Source organism: Lissotriton helveticus, chromosome 1_1 (assembly GCF_964261635.1).
Source record: "Lissotriton helveticus chromosome 1_1, aLisHel1.1, whole genome shotgun sequence".
Classification (NCBI taxonomy): Eukaryota; Metazoa; Chordata; class Amphibia; order Caudata; family Salamandridae; genus Lissotriton; species Lissotriton helveticus.
In genome coordinates, this window is record NC_136057.1 from 126243838 (window position 1) to 126264184 (window position 20347).

General features: G+C 48.0%; 1 protein-coding gene across 1 annotated transcript in view; it reads left to right on the plus strand.

Annotated features, from left to right (window-relative positions):
* LOC144767502 (uncharacterized) overlaps positions 1 to 18548 on the plus strand; it is an 83596-nt gene extending 65048 nt beyond the window's left edge. The window contains exon 3 of the mRNA XM_078650954.1: positions 16565 to 18548. Coding sequence (XP_078507080.1) covers positions 16565 to 18057 — 1493 coding nt within the window. The 3' untranslated portion in view covers positions 18058 to 18548. The remainder of the gene's footprint in view (positions 1 to 16564) is intronic.
* The last annotated feature ends 1799 nt before the right edge of the window (positions 18549 to 20347 follow it).

A 20347-nucleotide genomic window follows, 5' to 3' on the forward strand; every position in this document is an offset into this window, starting at 1 on the left:
AGGGTCAAGTGAGTTCTGGAGAGCGTACAAAAATCTGGGCAGCGACATCATTTTGAAAAGAGCCGCACGACCGAGCGGTGACAATGGCAACTGACGCCATCGTGCGACATCAAGCTTCAGCCTTTGAAGAGGAGGCAGCAGATTACGTTCATAGCGAACGGTGGATTCCAAGGAGACATAGATCCCCAGATATTTAAAGCCGGTCTCAGTCACTTGAATTGGAAATCTACAAGGCAAAGGGGGAAGACCTCCAGCCAAAACGTAGACACAGGATTTAGTCCAATTTATAATGAGACCCGAGTTCCTTCCGAAGGAGGTCAGAACATCGAAGAGCACATTAAGAGATTTCTGAGGGGAAGTAAAGTACAGGAGGATGTCATCCGCGTAAAGCGAGATACGATCCTCAAAATCGGGAGTCCACCGAATGCCCTTCATAGAAGGCTCCCAACGGAGCCATTCAGCCAGGGGTTCCAAAGCGAAGGCAAAGAGCAACGGAGACAGCGGGCAGCCCTCCCGGGTGCCCCGCCCAAGAGTAAAGGTACCGGACACCTTCCCATTAACCACCACCTGAGCCAGGGGCTTCTCATAAAGAAGTTTAACCCAAGCGATGAATCCCAGGCCGAATCCAAACTTTGAGAGGGCCGCCCAAAGGTAGGGCCATTCAATGGTATCCAAAGCCATAGTAGCGTCAAGGGAAACTAAAATGGCTGACTCAGTGAGAGTCGCAGCCGTCGCGAGAACTCTGTGGAGTCTCCGAAGATTAAGGGCGGTGTTCCGATGGGGAATGAAACCGGACTGGTCCGGATGGACCAAGTCCCCGATCACCTAAATCATGCGATTAGCCAACAACTTAGCTAGAATTTTGGGTTCGGCATTAAGCAATGAAATGGGTCTATACGAGGCACAGCGATCACGCGGCTTACCCTCCTTGTGTATAACCACGATGGTGGCGAGCCGCTGATCAGCGGGAAGGGAACCAGAATCCAAAGCCTCCAGGAACATCCCCTTTAAATAGGGCGCTATTTCGTCGGGCCGCAGCTTATACAGTTCAATGGGTAAGCCATTGGGGCCCATTGCTTTGCCAGAGCGGAGAGAACGTATGGCAACCGCGACTTCGTCTACCGTAATGGGCGCGTCCATGAGGTCTCTGTCGTCCGCTGAGAGGCAGGGCAACGCGATGTCCCGAAGCAGTAACCGGGAGTCATCCTCGTCTCTAGCAGAGACCGAGGCATACACTGTTTGAAAGTGGTCGACGAAACAATCAACAATCCCAACTGGATCAGTAACACACTCGCCATCCGGCCTCTCAATCACAGGGACAACACGATTCTCTCTCTCTTTCTTGTCCAGCCACGCAATCAATTTACCAGCCTTGTCCCCCACATCATACAACCGGCCCTGTTGCTCTCTGTACATCCCCTTCGCCGCATCGGTGACGAGGGCTCTGTAATCAGCCTGCTTCAAGCTGAGGGAATGCAATGCTAAACGTGGCACTCCAGAATCGAGATCGTTCTCAAGTGCAGTTATATCAGTTTCAATGCGCACAAGTTCCTCATTTTTAGCCTTCTTGGCAGCAGCAATAAGTGACAGTGACTGCCCACGGATGACCGCCTTGAAAGCCTCCCACAGAGAGACAGAAGAAGAAACCGTCCCCACATTGTCATTGAAATAATGGTCAATAGCTTTCACAAGTTCGGAAAGGGTCTTAGGATTACAGAAATACCAAGGGTTGATGGGGGCCACTCTACCCGCACTGCCCACACCAACCCGAAACCGGAGCCACAAAGGAGAATGGTCAGAAATACCCCATGGAAAATGATGAACCTCACTAATGAAGGAGGATTGGGCTGATGGCAATAAGAAATAGTCTAGCCGGGAGAGGCTGCCATGCGCCCCGGAATGGAAGGTGTATTGACGCTGCGTTGGGTGCATCAATCTCCAGCTATCTATGAACCCAAAAGTTTCCAGTAGATCACTCAGCTACATTTGAGATTGGACCAAATCCCGGGGGGGGGAAAACGGTCAGCAGTACCAGAAACAACAGAGTTAAAGTCCCTCAGGTAGCCCCAGTATAACCCTACCCAGATCAGCATAAGTGGGGGCCCGTAGGCCCGGAGGGACATATATCGAGAGTATGGAGAGCGTCTTCCCCTCCCATCTACCTGTGAGGGCAGCATAGCACCCTCTATCGTCGAGTATCACCTCATCGATCTCAAAGGGGAGAGATGACCGGATGAGGATGCCCACCCCCGAGAGCCAGAAGTGAAACCAGAGTGAGCGACTAATCGGTATCCGCGTCTGTTCAAAGCATGACATACGTTACCGATCAGATGTGTCTCCTGTAGGAGAGCGATATCGGGAGAATGGCGTCTGAGGAACTGCAGCACCACCCCTCGCATTATCCTGTCTCCCAACCCATTAACATTCCAGGACATCAGTCTCAACTCACCACCCCCATCCCCAAGAGGGAAGCAGAGCACCCCACACACGAACCCAAACGACATGAGCAGGAAGTAAGAACAATACGAAGCCTTTTGAAAAGAAAAAACCACACACAATCCCCCCCACCGCCCCCCAACAGACACCCGTTACAACACCCCCCACCCTGCACCCCTGCGTAAGACTTAGAAGCCACCCCAACTTGCAGTGTGCCTGTCGCCCCATAGTGAAACTACTCTACACAAAGAACCCAGGAGGAGAAAGAGTCCCCAGTAACCCCCGCCACCCTCAGGCCCAATCAAAATAAGAACGAGAGAACCAATGTCCAGACTCAGCTGAGAAAGAAGGAAAGTTCAGACATCAGGATCCACAGTGTCATTCCTGCTCCCACAAGCGACCGTCGGCACCGCCGGGGTGCTCAGTTCGATCATCCCTTTTTGGCAATGACTCAAACCAGTCACTAACACTGTCCGGGCGATCAAAGAAAAACGTTCGTTCTCCATATTCTATACGAAGTCTGGCCGGAAACAGCATGGCATACTTGAGTCCCAGGTCCCGCAGCCGTCTCTTGACTCCCTGAAATCCCATCCTCTGCCTTTGAACGAAAGGGGTAAAGTCGGGATAAAAGTTCACAGAGGTATTTTCGAACTTCACAGGGCCTTTGTCCCGGGAAGCTTGTAGGATAGCGTCCCTGTCCCTAAAGTGGAACAACCTAGCAACGATGGGTCTCGGGGGGGGGGCTTAGCCTTTTCTCCAGGAACCCGATGTGCTCGCTCAACCGCGAAGAATTTGGTAAGCCCGGGGGGAGCAAGATAGTTCGAGACCAGATCTTCCACTAGGAGGTCAGTAGCAGAGAGGTCGGGATTTTCAGGAACACCAATAATGCGCACGTTATTGCTTTGGGACCGATTTTCATAATCCTCCAGCCCACGGGCCATCATATCATGTGAGGAGCGCAGGTTCCCAACCTCAGTTTGGACTTCCGTAACATCAGCAGTCAGGCTGGAAGCCTTCAGATCCAACTCCTTAACCCTCTCATTAGTCTTCGCCAGGTCAGCTCTAATCAGCGTGACGTCCACGGCCACCGTGTCTATCTTGGAGGCAAGAGCCTCATATTGCTGTCCCATGGAGGTCTTCAGACCGGTGATGGCACTCATGACATCCTGCAACGATAATTCTGTTGCGGCAGAAGCAGCCTTAGGATCGTCAGGCGAACGGCAAGCACTGCTGGGGGATCCCTTTAGTTGAGAATAGTGGTCCATAATGTTAGTCTGGGATGGGCCTCCACGGAGAGGTGTCTTGGTCTTGCGTTTCTCCATCTCGTGTCTGGCGGCCATATTGGAATAGGGACCCCGGAGGGGTCGACACGACCTGGTGAAAATGGCCGGGCGTGTTGTGGGCAAAAAGCAACGAAACTGGACCAAATGAACGCAAATGCCAACAATGTTGAAGACACGGTGATCAGATGAGATGGCAATCCGCAGTGTAGCGAAACAAAGCAGGATCAGGAGTCGATCTGAGCGGTGTTTCAGTCCATCTGCGCCGGGAGTAGGAAGCGAAACCGAAAGTTAGGCAGGGGCCGTCCAGGGGGAGAACCCCCTTAGGCCGTTGTTGTTCAACTACTCCCCGGCCTGCAAATCAACTGAGCCCCCGGTCTCACCTCGGGGCGGGCCGTGAAAGTTACAGACGATGTAAAAGTGGACCCAAGAATCCGATTTCGATTTTTCAAAGAATGTTGAAGTCAGCCAAAGTTCGCCTTCAAAAGCCCATCTTCAAAGTCAGGATATAGTAAGGATAAATACCAAGGGCGGCGCGGGTCTCGGGAGCTCCTCGCTCACACGACCATCTTGTATGCTCGCGAAGCTCCTCCAACCCAGTACTTTTTTTTAAAACCGAAGCGGGAGCCCACCCTGCCAGTTCTGGCCCCCGCGTGAGGCCGCTGCCGAGAACACAGAGGATCTACAAGAGGGGCCGCCGCGCTGCCCTTCGTGGACCTGGATGCCAGGCAGAGCAGCCTGGTTGTGGGCGTGGCGCTCCGCAAGAACACGGAAGCAGACGAGAGCCTACCCCGTGCTCCTGTAGAAAAAGGAGAAAGGAAGCAGACGGGAGCCTACCCCGCGCTCCTTGGACCAAAAGAAGGAAGAGACCGCCAGGTGAGGAGGGGCCCAGGGGTGGGAGAGAGACGATGAACATTGTTGGTGCCTGCCCCCACCCGCCAGAACCCAGAGAAAACTGCCGGTGCGCCCCCAGTGATTGAGGGGAAGCTGAATGCACCGCCTTGTTGATGCTGCTCGAGGCACATTGTCGGTGCTTGTGGCATTTTCTCAGCTGCGCTGCAGAAAAAGGCAGCTGCAACATTTTGGGCCCTTCTCCAGTCTAATCTCCAATAAGAGACCCGTGCTATTTCCCGTGTTGGCAAGATTTCATTACAGTTGCCCCGCGTGACAGTGGGCAACTGCAACATTTGGGTCCCAGGGCGGGACTCCTATGTGCACAGTGCCCATCCTCATTGCTTGTGGGGCAATGTTTTGGGCGCCAGAGGCACAGTGAGTGCCAGGACTGCCAGTGCATTCCCACAGCTGCCCTGCGAAGTGCAGGCAGCTGCAATGTTTGGGCCCATTTATTTTGTTAGAGTCCTAGTGGAGGACAGAGGGTGCCAGTGCCCATCTTTTTGGATTTCACAGCTGCCCAGCAAGTAGTGGGCAGCTGCCACGTTTAGGCCAGCATTCCTTTGGGGGCATTTCTGAGTGAGGTAGGAGTGAGATGCATTCCTCTGCCCTGACATTTGGGACATAGGGCATTTGAGCCCCTGAGAAGGCCAGTTGGCCAGGGGGACTAATAGGTTTGTAGGGTGCCAGACCCTAAGGTGATTAATGAGTATGAGGTCTATCCTAATGTGTTTATGCCTAATGAGATAGTGTAATGTGTGAATGCCCAAAGTGATGCAGACATAATGTGCTTACTACAGGTGATAATGCTGAGATCATCATGGTATCAGTAGTTACTGGTTGTTTCATTACTTGTGGTTTACTTACCTGTACTGATGGTTATGACCAGGGCCTGATTGGCATGGTCCTGTATATAATCCCCTGTGAATATTGCCTAGTGCCAGTTGGCACAGTGTATATTATGTGATTATGCTTCTAATGTGTTTATGACAATACAAACGATATTTATTATATAACCTTGTGTGGAGTTCCTTTTGTGGTGTGCCTAGGGTGTTGCTGCTGTGTGTATGTGTGTTGCGCAAACGCTTTACACATTGCCTCTGGGATAAGCCTGACTGCTCGTGCCAAGCTACCAAGGGGATGAGCAGAGGTTATCTTTGGCGTGTAACTCCCTTGCCCTGACTAGAGTGGTGGTCTCTGCCTGGCTTTGGCGCAAGCCTTAGCCAACAAGAGATCCCATTTCTAACATTGGTGATCAGCGTTGAGGATAGGATTTGCATTTGCGCAGTACCACAGCGACAACTGGTTGCACTACAATCCCTGCATTTAGATAATCACGTGTTTGGGGATTATTGTTTCCGAGTTTTATTTGATTTTTTCTCCTAAAAGTGTCATTTTTGAATTACGTACCCCTGTTGCAGCTCTTGCACCTAGGTCTCCTGTGTTGCATGTGTCTCTGAGCGTCCTGCCAAAATGGAGTCTGCCTTTAATATCTATGGTCTGGTTAGATACAGTATGTGGGAGTTGGTGGGGTTCTGTGAGGAGAGAGACATAGCAGTGAATGGGTCAGACACCACGTCAAAACTTCGGGAAAACCGGATCCAATGGCAAAAGGACGAATGGGAACGTGAGAGCAATGAGGAGATGAGGACCCTGGCCGCACACTAAGAGGGTGGTGGGTCTGAGGGGGGCCCTGTGGAGTCTGAAGGGGAGGAAGAAAATGACAGCACAAGGACGCTAGTAGAAAGTGAGGACCCCATAGATAGGGAGTCTCTAGCTGGGTCCAGTGTCGGGGGCAGTGCCCCATCCCTTTCCCTATCCCCAGAGGAGTGGGTAGATAGGAAGGAAGAAATGGATCATCAGCTGGCTTTGGAGAAGCTCAGGTTAGAGCATGCCAAGGAGATAGCGCAGCTTAGGGTGGAGGAGAAAAAACTAGAGACTGAAAGGGTCTTAGCGCAGGAGAAGATGGCGGAGGCTGAGAGGGCCTTCACCAGGGAGAGATTAGCTCTGGAGGGTAGATTATCCCGAGGGCAGCTGTGGTTTTCTGGATTCACCAGTGAGGGTGGGATCCAGTGGTGGCAGCGATATGGAGTCCAGTGCAGGAAACCCCATTCCCAGTTCCCAAAGTATAGTACCTTGTTCCCAAGAAGAGGAGTACAGGTTTAAGTTCAGGGGCAGTAAGAAAACTGTCTCACCAGTCTTGGGGGGAGTTTGCGGATGAATGTTATGATGCACTGGTTGATTGGGCGACGGTTTACCCGGAACATGATTTTGAGGGACTGATCAATATAATTATCAAAGAGCACATGCTCAGTCGTTGTTTGCCGAGGTTGTGCCAACACCTGTTGGAGTGTGAGTCCATTAATCCTTGGGAACTTGCACAGGAGGAAGACTTCTGGGTAAGGGCCCGAAGTTCTGCCAAGGCATTGGAGAGTTATTCCAAAAGTAGTGGCTTGCGTATCTTCCCGTCCTGTGTGGGGGAAGAGGTTCAGTGTAAACCCAGCTAGGACCCAGTGTAGTGGGAGGGGTGTAGGGGCTCACATCCTGTCTCAGTGGAGTAGGAGTGAGTGTGGGACTGTGTGTCCCCAGGTGCCCGAAACCCAGTCTCAGGGCCTGGAGGGATCCCTAAGGGAACACCAGGTTGAGGACCTAGGCTGTACTAGGAAGCCATTTGAGGGGGATCTCCTAGTGTCAGGAGACCCTGGAGCGTCTGTAAACGGAGCTCCATTGGTTCTCGTGTCTGGCAGTCCCGCTCCAGTTGGGAGGGTGCAGAAGTCTGGATTGAGGGTTGAGAAAAGGATGTGTTCTCCAGTGGAAGAACCAGTGGGTCAGGGGCCAGTCAAAAGGGCTGAGTAACCGATGAATGGCAATGGTGACACCACTACTGTCCCGGGGGATCTTCACGTGCTGTCAGATGAACAGGGGTCGGGAGATCTGCGCCAGGCAGACTTTCACATGACCCATGAGTCATGTGTTACCCTCATGGGGTTGAGGCTGTGTGCATCCCCAGAAGTCCTTGCGTACACAACAAGTGTTCAACCGCAGGGGTTGGTCCCTGGGTTGGGAGAACAGGTTCAGGATCTGCCTGACCTGGAGGGAGGGACATCTGTAACCAGTGTCCTGACCAGTTTGGCTTCCAGGGGTACCACTTCAGGTGGGAGGGTGCAGAACTCTGGAAGGGGGTGCAGAGGGAGGGAGCCCTCACCTCTGACCCCGGTGCAACCTGAGGGTTTAGACCCTAGGTTGGGAGACCAGTTGCTGTAGAGAGTTCCTGAACTGGTGGGAGAGTTGTGTTCTGGGGGGCCTCTCAAAGGAGGAGAGTGCTGAACCCTAGGAAGAGAGGTATGGGGGAAGAGCCTCGCCCGTGACTTCTGGTCAGTCTGAGGGTGCGGGCCCTAGGCTGGAGGATCAGTGGCTGTCCAGAACTGCCCTGATGAGGGGAAGAGTGGAGAATGGCTACTATGTGCCAGGGGTAACTACCCCCACTCTCTGGATGGGCAAGGACCAGTGGCATCTGGGTGGTCTAGGGCCTGGTCCTGGCCGCGGACTGCTGGGGAGTACCAGTGGGGTAGCCTAGTTAGACAGCTATGGAGTACCAGTGGGGTAGCCTAGTTAGACAGCTATGGAGTACCAGTGGGGTAGCTTAGTTGGTCCTGAAAGCTTTTACAAAGGGTACCACATGGGTTCACAGTGGCGTAGAACAGGTTGGTGTCCTAACTGAAACAAATTCGATCCTTCATGAGTGACTTCCAAGGTATATCATCGGTAAGCACGTAAGCCCTGTAGAGATGAGATAAATGCCGGCGTAGAATGTAGAGTTCTGACGTACACGCAGTGTAATCAAGACGTGTTCAACTACTATCCATGTGTGGCTTGGTTATTGGCGAGTACTTGGGCTGGCTGGAAGCTATAACTGGTGACAAGATAGGGGATACGAAGCCCGTACACTGAAAGCGCTCTTCCAGAAAGTTTGCTGTGGGCCAGCACACTGCTCGTGCGTGCCACGTGTGCCTCAGTTTAAGTGCCGAATCGATGCTGGCACTGGTGGAGTCTCAGCGCAGTGCCAGCCTGCTTAAAATGTTTAAAGATAATGACAGCGATACTGAAAGTCTACATATCGCTGGACAGGAACTGAATGAAACAGCTTCTAATGGAATATATGGCGACATTACGCAAAGTAATACTATTATGCTATGCGGAGTAAGAAAACTAAAGGTGGACAAGGAAAGCACACAGAAATAGTTCAGTACACATTACACTGAAATTCACATGCTATGAAGCCGAGATTAACCAAGTGTTTGGGAAAAAATATTTAAGCACACAATCTACCAACGTTATCTGCTTTCATGTACTTGTAAAGTACAAAGATTTATCTCCTTCCCGAAACCATCAACAAATCATTGTCTCTCAACATGCTGGAGAGCAGTCCCAGAAAGAGGGCCGGGTTGGGTTTGCCGAGTTTCCCCAGACGAAGCGGCCCACCACCAAAGCTGCTGCATAAGGGGCCCAGAACAACTCCTTAGAAAGCCATAACATACACAGCTCCGATGGAGATCCAGGACGAGATCCAAGCTCCAAAAGTCATTGAGGCTGACCCCGAAGCCAGCGCATCACGAGGCGCTAGAGAAACTCTGTCTGATCAAGTTCCACAGAAGGTGCCTGAGAGACCACTACTGTCCTCTAATGTATACACGGCTACTGCATTCTTAAAACCGCCAACTGCGTTTGATATTGCAAAAAAACAGAATATTGGCGATAGATGGATGGATAGAGACTTTTGAAGAGTTCATAGATGCAATAGATGAAAAGGAGTATAAAGTGCTCAACCACAAAGAAACCCCTGCAACTATCATGTTTGGAAGAGTCATGACAACCAAGGTTTCCAAATGGGAGGAGCTGGGTGTGACAGGGGATATATCTGCATTCATCTGCATGCTGATAGTCTTCTTGGGCTGGGGGAGAGGTGATTCACACTTTCATTTGAATGGGTTGTGTCCTGCCCTCACTCAAAGTGCTGATTTACCCCCTACAGACCGTCCGGAGCCAGGAATGGGCTGCAAGGGACTGTTGCACACTTCTGAGGGTTCATTTGAAAACACCCGTTCATCAAAGAAATTTTTGAGTATATGTACTGGAGCTCTGATCCCATGTTTTTAGACGCTGCTTGGGACTTGTAGACAGACACTGTTGGCTCTACAAACTGCTCATTGCCATGAGGACTGCTGTGCTGTCAGGAGCAACCACCATTACGACTAACTGCCTTGTTGTGTTGGCCTGCTGCTGCTGGGCTGCAGAAGGGACTGCCAATTTGCAACCTAACTGTATGTGCTGTCTGCTCCCTGCCACCTCATTTTGTGCCCCGAAGTGCTCTCCAAGGGCTTGTTTGCTTGCCCCCTGTTCTTTCGAGATCTCAGCGCCATCAAAGACCTTGTTGCCTCTTTTCTCCAAGACTTCTGCTGGGTGAGCCCATTTTACAAGGGCTAGCATGTTGCACAGTTGTACCGGTTGCAGGATCGCAGGGCACGGCATCTCTGGCGGGGATCGCTGTTAAACTGTACTGGGAGAGCCGGTTAAAAAAGCTAGCACTGGGCATGTGGTCTAGGAAAATAGAGGAGGGACTCACGATAACTGTGTGGCGGCCATTTTGGATTGGGAATCGGGTACCTAGGACACAGTGGCCATCTTGGAGTGGAGAAATAAGAGGTTGTGAAGTGGTAGTGGTGGTGACGTGAGTTACAGTGAAAAATTCAAAAATGTATTAACAATGTACATTCAAAAGCAATTCAACTATTAGGAAATGGAGACAGATGATCGCATTGAGAGAATATTTTCTATCCATAGATGGAGACAGAACATTTCTTTGACACAGTGATTTCTAACCAGACATATCGTGGGGATGTTTGCACATTCAGTTAGAGGAGTGTTGTCCAATCCTCAAGGCGGTTGAGTCCCATGCGGATACTGTTAGTCCTTAGTATCCAATGGAGCTCCTCCTTGTTTAGAAGTTGTGACACATCCGCAACACGTGGTGGTGGTTTGATCTGTGTGATAATTGTCCAAGTCAAGTCTCTTTCATTGTGTGCCTTTTCCATAAAGTGTTCCACCAAGGGGGCGTTTTCCGTGTTGCATCTTATTCTGCTCCGGTGCTGCCCAATGTGAAGCTTTATTTTCTGGGTGGTTCGACCTATATATATTTTCATACATGGGCAAAAGATTGCATACACAACATTTGATGAATTACAATTAGTAAATTGTTTTCTTTCGAACTTGATTGAGTCAAATGAAAAGGTTTTGCCTTCAATAGTGGAGTCACAGGCTACACAGTTGCCACATTTCGTGTGGCCAGTTAGTGCGGGTTGTCCCCATACATCATTTAATGTAACTTTGGGTGTGGGTTGTGGGAGGGACGCTCGTACCAGGTGGTCTTTGATATTTTTGGCCCGTTTAAAAGCGAACATGGGGCGTTCTAATTGTAGTTCCCCTGCATTCAGTACTGGCCAGTGCTTCAGTATGCTGTTCCTTAGAGAGTTTGAGGCTGGTGAGAAAGTAGTTACGCAAATGAGTCTGTCTTGGATCTTTTTGGGCTTGGGCTTCTAGCAAGTACCCTCTGTTCCTGAGTTTATTGCTGAGAATGTTAGCCTTCTTAAAATAATCTTCCTTAAAGTAACAATTCCTTCGGATACGCAGGAACTGAGAGTAAGGTTGGGAGTCTCTCAAGGCACGGGGATGATGGCTGTTGTAGGTTAACAGATTATTACGCTCAGTCGGTTTACGATGGAGAGTAGTGGTCAGGCGGCAATCTGTGTGTTTAATGTCAAGATCAAGGAATGGTATCGAGTCTTTACTCATGGAGAGCATGTATTTTAGCCCACCACTGTCGTTGAGCCAGTGTAGTAGGTGGATGAGATAATCTGTAGAATCTATCCATAGTAGAAAGATATCGTCTATGTACCGTTTCCACAGGGCTATGCCACTGTGGAAAGGATTCGAGGGGTCAGGATACATGATGTTTCGATGTGGTCCATGTGCAGAATGGCCAGGTTGGGAGCAAAAATAGCTCCCATAGAAGTTCCACGTACCTGGCCATAGAATTGTCCCTCAAAAAGAAAGAAATTCTTAGTTAAACACATTTCCAGTAGTTGCAAAATGAATAGTGAGGGGTTATTATGTGGGCGCGGTCGTGTATTCAGAACTTTTTCAATTACCCGAAGAGACTCAAATTGAGGGATGTTGGTATATAATGACTCCACATCCAGCGTGCACATGGTGCTGGGTGTGGGGTCAAACGGATGGTCCTCAATCATGTTTATCATGGACATGCTATCTTTTATGTAGCATTGGGTGTCCGGGACAAACTGTTTAATGAAGAAGTCAATGTAATGTCCGAGGGGCTCTAACACGGAGCCACACCCCGAGACAATCGGACGACCAGGTGGACTGTCGGAATTTTAATGAATTTTGGGGAGGCAGTAAATCACCTGTATTCTGGGGGCTCTTGTGTTATGGAATTCATGTTCCTTTTTGGATAGATATCCTGATTCGAGTGCCTCGTTAGTGACATCATGAATCATCTTTTGTATTTCCTCTGTCGGGTTGCTTGGAAGTTTACAGTAATGTTTGGTGTTCTTGAGCTGACGGAAGATTTCGTTCCGGTAGTTGTCTAGTTCTTGGATCACAATTCCACCCCCCTTGTCAGCCGCTTTAATAACAAGGGATGGGTTGTTTTTAAGAGATGCAAGGGCGTTTTTGTCATTCATGGAAATGTTATATGGAATGAATGATTTCTGTTTTTCCAGGGTGGTGAAGTCATTCAGAACCAGTTTCTCGAAGGTGGGAATTTCAGGTGGAATCATTCCTCCAGTGGGAGAAAATTTCGAGGGTGGTTTGAAGGGAGTGTTGGCATGCTTCAAGTGTGATGGGTTCAGAAGAAAAAAGCTGTGAAGCCTGATTTTTCTGAAAAATCTAAGTAGCTCGGTTTGGGTATCAAGGTAGTTCGGGCGAATGGTAGGAACAAATGAGAGTCCTTTGTTGAGCAGTGACATTTCACCACTGGACAGTGTGTGCTGGGTAAGATTGAAAATAGGGAGAAGTGCATTATCTTGTTCAGTTATATTACTGAGACTGACAGGTTCATTGGTTACCATCGGTAGTGTTGCCGACGGGTAAAGCGTTCGCCTGGGGGGTTGGGAGGGTTTGGCCATCTCTGTGGTTGTTTTCCTCTCCCGACTCCTAGAGGTTTGTGCTGGACTCTGCCTCGGCCTAAAAAATTCCTGTGGGAAGGGCCTGGGCTATCGCTCTGGTCAGATGAATCTACCGAGCTATCGGAGAGTCCCACAAAGTTTTGGCGTCGGTTGAACCGATCCCAGGGTCTTTGGTTCTGAGGTCCACTGTAGGAGCGGTTGATGTAATAGTCTTTACTGAGGTATGGATATGTTCTCTCTTGGGAGAAGCTTTTAATATCCTTTTGAACTTTTATAGTTTTTTTATTGAGTTCAAATTTATGGAAGTCCTCAATAGTTTTTCTGTATTTGTTCAAGAAGTTTTTTGGCCTCAGTGTTAGTGGTTTTATCCTTGAGTTGTTTCTCAAGTTCGCGTATTTCAGTAATTACTTTTTGTAGCTCTTCTGTGGCAATATCAATCCCCAGCAATGTTGTAAACGTATCTAGGACCCTAATTAAATATTTCCGATTCATGCCCTTATGTGGTTATAACAAATAATATCCTTATAAAGGCATAAGAATCATATCCATATTTAGCCATAGCCAATGCAGTCCAAATACGGCAAGGCTACTCCCATAGACTCCTAGAAAGTACAACGCGTTCTATAAACAAACCAAGCCTCCAGCAGCCCGGGAATTCCCCCTGCTTTTGTTTTGATTTGTGCAAGAACTCCTGGAGTCCAGAAAGAACTGTAAGTTCTTAGTGACGTCTTATGTCCAACCTTACGTCAAACTCTGCACCTTTCAGGTATAAATATACCAGCATTTGCCTTAAGCAAACACACGGTGGTTTGGAGCAGAGCGGGTATCTACTTGCCCGACGCCCAGCTGATGCGAGTGCTCAAGGAAGCCGACCCTCCCATTTGACTCACTGAGAGAGGCGCTGTCTTTTCTCCTGCCGAGAAATTTAGCTCCAGTGTTTCCAGTCACCCTTGCGGGTTGCTGGGAGATCGAGTCCTGAGAAAGAGATGCAAGACCTCCTTCATTCTATAAACAAGGTACGGAGCTCATTAGATCCTTAGAGAATTCTTGATGCAGATTCTTGGCAAAACTATCTTAACTTACTTACTCCTTCCCACGTATTAGGCTTAGGTCAGGTACACCGAGGTAGGCGTATTTTAGAAACACCAGTTGAGCACGTTTAGTCAACCTTTTATCATTGTATGTAATTTATGCATTTTATCCATTTTAAGTATCATATGGCTCAGAAACCATATCAATGCTTTTACAGTATTATTTCATAATACTCTTTTTACTGAACGCACTTTACTTTATGAAAAGTATTGCAATTGTGGCAATTCATTTCTCTTGCATGAGAAAGAAGACTGCTCAATAAATAACACCTTGTATTGAAAACGCCTGTCTCTCTATTTCTCTGCACTCTGGTGAAACTAAGCATGCACGATTGACTGAGTGAAATAGCTGTCTATTGTTTTCACACGATTCTGGAGATATACTCCTTATTCTGGAGGGAGCAAAGTTGTCATGTGTATGCGGTTGTCAGAAACTAATCCCTTCTTGTCTATTCAGGAAAGTTAACTCCTCCTGTTCACCCGAGAAAGTTTCTAGTGACCTCCGAGCTAGCTGGCATTCATAATTAAGTCTAACATATTCAATAGAGACCTAGTCGACCTCAGTCCTAGATCTAAACTATCGTTTATGTTATTCCAATGCGCAGAGCCTATTGGGAATATAGGAACTACACTACAGCACCATCCAGTGCCGGGAGCATGTTGTGCTGATATAGCTGAAGCCGTGAAGGTATTTCAAGTTATCTGTGAAGACACCCAGAATATTGCGAACTTGCAGGCCAACTGGGATGGTATTAGCCTTTAGGTAATCTGTCAAGAGTTTTATCAGGAGAGATAGTCTTATTTCTTTTTTTATTATTTTTTTCAGTTCTTCAACCAGTGAGGTACATGGGTTCGTTTGGGGTATCTACTGAGTCTGTCAGAAGGGAGGGGCCCTCTAGGATTTTGTTAATATAGTCAAGAGTGTAAAGAGGTGGGTGGTCAGACATGCCTAGCCTAAGCAACAAGAAACGCAAGAGTGTGTGTGAAGGGCGGAAGGAGGGAACAAAAGGGTGGTGCTGGGAAAAACCCCTTGAGACAGGGGTGAGGATTCACAATCCCTTGCAATCGTGGGATTGCGCTACATATAGTTATGAGAAACAAGGGTCCCAAAGGTAGTACACTAGGGACCTTGGGCGTTAACTTATTACAAAAAACAGTGGACCCTAGTAGTTTGGGGGATCAAGGTAAGGATAGACACAAACTGAATAGTATATATTGCTCCCTTCTGCACAAGGTAAAACTTTGTGCATTACAGGACAGTGCACCATGGGCCTACAGTGCAGCGCTCTGACCAGGGGAGTGCCTTTGTGCATTCTAGGGAAGTGCTCCATATTTTACAAACCAGCATGTGGTGAGCGTTTTTTCTCCAGTGAGCACAGCGTTGTTTCCCCTGGAGGCATTACCATAGAAACAAACACGTCCTTGAGCCAGCGTGCTCACTGCAGCTGAATTGTATTGTGAACCTCACCCCCGGAGTCTGGCAAGATATCGCCATCGTCAGATGCCACCAAGAACAAACTAGTGTGGCCCCTCTGGTCGTGGTCCTGAAGACTTGTACTGCTCTGAGGTGGTACAGTGCAGAGTCTAAGGCTGCAGAGCTACTGGAGCTGCACAAAGCCTTCAAGGCAGGCCTTTCAACGGCACGTTGTTCTGTAACATTTGGCGGGCCTGCATTCTGAGGCAAATTCCAGCCGGCCTCGCCCTCTGGTTTTAACGTGTATACGGCACGAAGCTCACAACATCGGGTCCCACTCCCGAGACATGACAACATTTTTAGCAAGTTACAGATGCCCTGAGGACAGTGACCCTGCACCCACAAAGGTACTGTGAGGTGGGTTGGGTCCAGAAGAGTGGTAAAGCCGCCCTGCTCTCCTTCACAGCATTGTCTCTGCTCTGGAGATGACCTCAAGAATGGCGCAGGCCGTCCATAGAGGAGAACAGCTGTAAGACTCAAGCTCAGTTACTGTTTAGCGTTTAGTAGGTGCTCCTGCGCCCTAAGTTTGGTTTCTAAATGCAGTCACTTCAACCACGTTTACTACAGTTACCATATGACGTGTAATAGGAGCACAGGTTCGCTGTGACCTATGTTTTCATAGTAATGTGTGTTTTTCTCTGTCAAACCTGTCTTATTTGCACTAAGGGTGTGATTTAAGTCATTATGGTCTTGTTTGATGTACAATATAGAATCTATTTTTACTTAATCCTGCGTGGATTCCCTTTTGTGGTTTACTCACTGTGTTGCTGCGCGAGTGTGTTGCTCAAATGCTTTGCACATTGCCTCTTTAAACTAGCCTGACTGCTCTGCCCCAAGCTACCAGAGGGTGAGCGCAGGTTATCTTAGGTGTGTATCTGGCTTACCCTGACTAGAGTGGTGGATTCTGCCTGGCTTAGGTGCCTACCCTAGCCAACCAGAAACCCCATGTCGAACAGTGGTTTTTGTGAATCACTTGATTTCCCAGCATGCTCCTGCTGCAGGACCAGGTCAACACACTTTGTGTAGGAGGACTAGCCTCCATTTGTGTCTCAAAGGGAAGTGTGACTCTTCTTCTTAGAACATACATTATTTTCTCTGCATTGTAACTGTTCACCTCTCCATATTATAACAATGCAGCTTTTTCAAGAAATATTTTCTTCATGCAATTTTCAATGTTTTTCTATTTTGCAGAACAACAATCACATCTAGAAAATATGAATGGGAAAGAAAGCCATAAAGGTTCCGGAGGCAAGATTAATTTTACTCAACATATCTACTTAAATAAACGTCACAGAATGCACAGGAGGGAGAGATGCTTTGCTTGTAATGTGTGTGACAAAGGATTTATCAATGAGACACTTCTTGTGAGACACAAAAAAGGACACACCAGCCTCAGGCCATATCCCTGCGAAACGTGTAAAAAGTGTTATACTCAAAAGGCAACTTTTTTACAGCATCAAAGAACACACACTGGAGAGAGGCCGTATCACTGCACTGTGTGTTCCAAGCGCTTTGCTCAAAAGAAAGGCCTTGTACGGCATCAAAGCGTACACACAGGAGAGAGACCTCATCAAAGCGTACACTCAGGAGAGATGCCTCATCAAAGCGTACACACAGGAGAGATGCCTCATCACTGTACAGTGTGTTCCAAGCGCTTTTCTCAGAAGGCAACCCTTGTACGGCATCAACGCGTTCACACAGGAGAGAGACCTTATCACTGTACTGTATGTGCAAAGAGCTTCACTCAAAAGCAAATTCTCCATGAGCATCAACGCACACACACAGGAGAAAAGCATTATCGCTGCACCATGTGTGAGAAGAGCTTCAATCAAAAGGCAAATCTACCTCGGCACCAAAGAAAACACACAGGGGAGAAACCTTATCATTGCACTGTGTGTTCAAAGTGCTTTTCTCGGAAGGCAACCCTTGTGTTGCATCAAAGAACACACACAGGAGAGAAGCCGTATCACTGCATTGTGTGTTCAAAGCACTTTGCTTATAAGGAAAGCCTTGTGGTGCATCAAAGAACACACACTGGAGAGAAGCCGTATCACTGCACTGTGTGTTCAAAGCGCTTTTCTCAGAAGGCACACCTTGTGTTGCATCAAAGAACACACACAGGAGAGAAGCCGTATCACTGCACTGTGTGTTCAAAGCGCTTTGCTTATAAGGGAAGCCTTGTAGAGCATCAACGCATACACACAGGAGAAAAGCCTTATCGCTGCACCTTGTGTGAGAAGAGCTTCAAGCGAAGGACAACTCTACTAAAGCACAAACTAATACACACCAGAGAGAGACCTCATCACTTCACCATGTGTGAGAAGAGCTTCAATCAAAAGGCAGATCTACTACAGCACCAAACAAAACACACCAGGGAGAAACCTTATCATTGCACTGTGTGTTCAAAGCGCTTTTCGCAAAAGGGAGGCCTCGTACGGCATCAAAGAGCACACACAGGAGAGTGGCCTTATCACTGCACTCTGTGTTCCAAGCGCTATGCTGATAAGGGATCCCTTGTACGGCATCAAATCGTACACACAGGAAAGAAGCTTTATCACTGCATTGAGTGTTCCCAGCGCTTTGCTTATAAGGGAACACACACAGGAGAAAAGCCTTTGCGCTGTACTGTGTGCGAGAAGAGCTTCAATCAAAAGGCAAATCTACAAACGCACCAACTAATCTAATTTCTTTATAAATGTGCTGAGCGTTTCTCACTGCTAGTTGATTCTATTGTACCAATCGAATATAGGATTCATTTACCACCTCTCTCATGCATTACATGAGGGCACAGCCTCAACGCTCTCACACTGCCTTACAAAACACACACTAAACTACTACTTACACGTCACAACAACTTTGAGCTCCCAGCTAGGGCTCTCAGCACAGCCCCCTATTTGCAGATGCCAAAGTCCTAACAAATCGAAGCCCGTAGCCCCTCTGCAGCGCACAGAGGTACTCGCCTCATGGAACGGACTTGCTTCCATCTTCAGCCCAGGTGCTGTTCGCTCTTTGTGGTGCGTGATTAACGTTGGAGCTGCAGAAAGAAACGTGGGCTCTTTTCCCTTCCCATCATACCTTTTACCACATATGTTTAAGAGTTAGTAGTTGAACTGTGTTTATTGCAGATGTATGTAGACATCTTTTCCTAAATAAATCCTGCTGTATCTTTCATTTCAATGGGTTCGAGTCAGCATTCTGTTCATTTAAGATCCCCTCCTATAGGGCGCACATTTCTTTTTTTGTCGCTCTGTAAGCTCTACAGCACTCAGGCTTCGGTAGTGAAGAGTGCTGCCGCAACCAACTGGAAAGCAGCGAACCCACCAAGCAGCTCGTATCTATGTGTGCCGCCAGGTATAACTTGATTTACCTCTTGTAAGGAGTTAGTACTGTGTCCAGACTGATTTTTTAATTGATTTTTTTCATCCCAGCCCTTTTTTGCTTTCCTCATTCGAAGAATGCAAAATACAACAAGACTTAGGGCAGGATGTACTAGCATCAGGAATACCGATTTCCTAATTGTAATTCTCTCTGAGTTGTAATTTGGAAATCGGAATTCCTAATGTATGAAACTCTTTTGAGTTTCATTAGCGATTGCTAGCGAGATTCAAATAGACCTACCTCATGCATATTATTGTGGTAGGTCGCAATTTGAGACCCATTAGGAATCATAGCCATCACAGAGATGGCAGCCTGCTGAGGACAGCAGACCACCATGTATATGATTGGTTTTTAATAAAGCAGTCTGTTTTTTTTTTATGCAGCCCGTTTTCCTGAAAGGATAATGGGATGCATTTAAAAAGAAAGAAAATAAGCTTTTTCGTTTAATTTTTTAAGAGTAGACAGTGGGGTCCGTGGGACAGCAGCTGCTCTTAAAAATATTTGTTTTCCATTCTTCAAAGGACCCGTACCTATTTGCAAATGGGTTACCACCTCCTTCAGGGAGTCAGTAAAATGTGACCTTAATTCGGTCGCAAAACATTCATACAGCCCATTCAGATTCAGTAATTGGAATAAATGCCGTTAGCACGCCCCTTTTAAATACCAAATCACAAACACTAATTGCAAGTATGTAGCGTGTTACTGAATCACAATTTGTATTTGGTGCATTTGTAAAAGCATTTTTGTGGTTGGGCGTTTCCGACTGCAAAAATGCTTTGTACAAGTGGCCCCTAATGATTTACTCCCCCAGCAGGAGAACTAGTCAATAGGGCACTACACTAATGGTGCAGCGCCAGCTTTGCACGTGTGCAGCAACAGCAGTGGCCTGAGTCCCGGTACATGTTGTTTTTTTTAAAACAAATGAATCACTGCAAGCATTCATTTATTTGTGCTCCTCGTGATTGCAGATATCTCTTTCAGCCTTAGGATTGGAGCTAATATTTTGTTTGAAGTCCATGTTCGTGTTTTCCCAGCGGACGGCAGAAGCTCCTGCTGTTCTCGGTCCATTCATCACACACTCCTGCTGGTGCGTGCTGACTCTTCATGCTTCTGTGCACTTTATCAATGGTGCAGCAGGTGCAGTGGCACAGGGTCCCAGGACTGTGAGGGCCCGTTGACCCTGTAAATTACTGTATATTAGCAGCCCAACAACAGTCAAATTGCTGATTTCCTTTGCTTGCACCTGAGCTCATGGCATCCTGGTCTTTTCACAAATATGCATAAACCCGAGCAGGACGGCTGTACGCTTTGGAAGGAGAGTCGATCTCTCCAGGACCATGCTCAGATAAAATGATCATTATTACGAGTCACTGCACTGCCGACGCCTGAGCAGCAGCGAACCCTTCGTCTACCTCTTCTTGGTTCATGCATGACTTCATTCTACCTAAGTAAGGTTCCCGTATGTTTCATTTAACAACACAGTTTGGTTCCTAAATGCAACTGAAACGATCGGGGCAGATTTACAAGCCCCATGCGCCTCTTTTACGCCGTCATTGCGTTACTTTTGTGACGCAGCGGTGGCGCAAAAGATGCGCC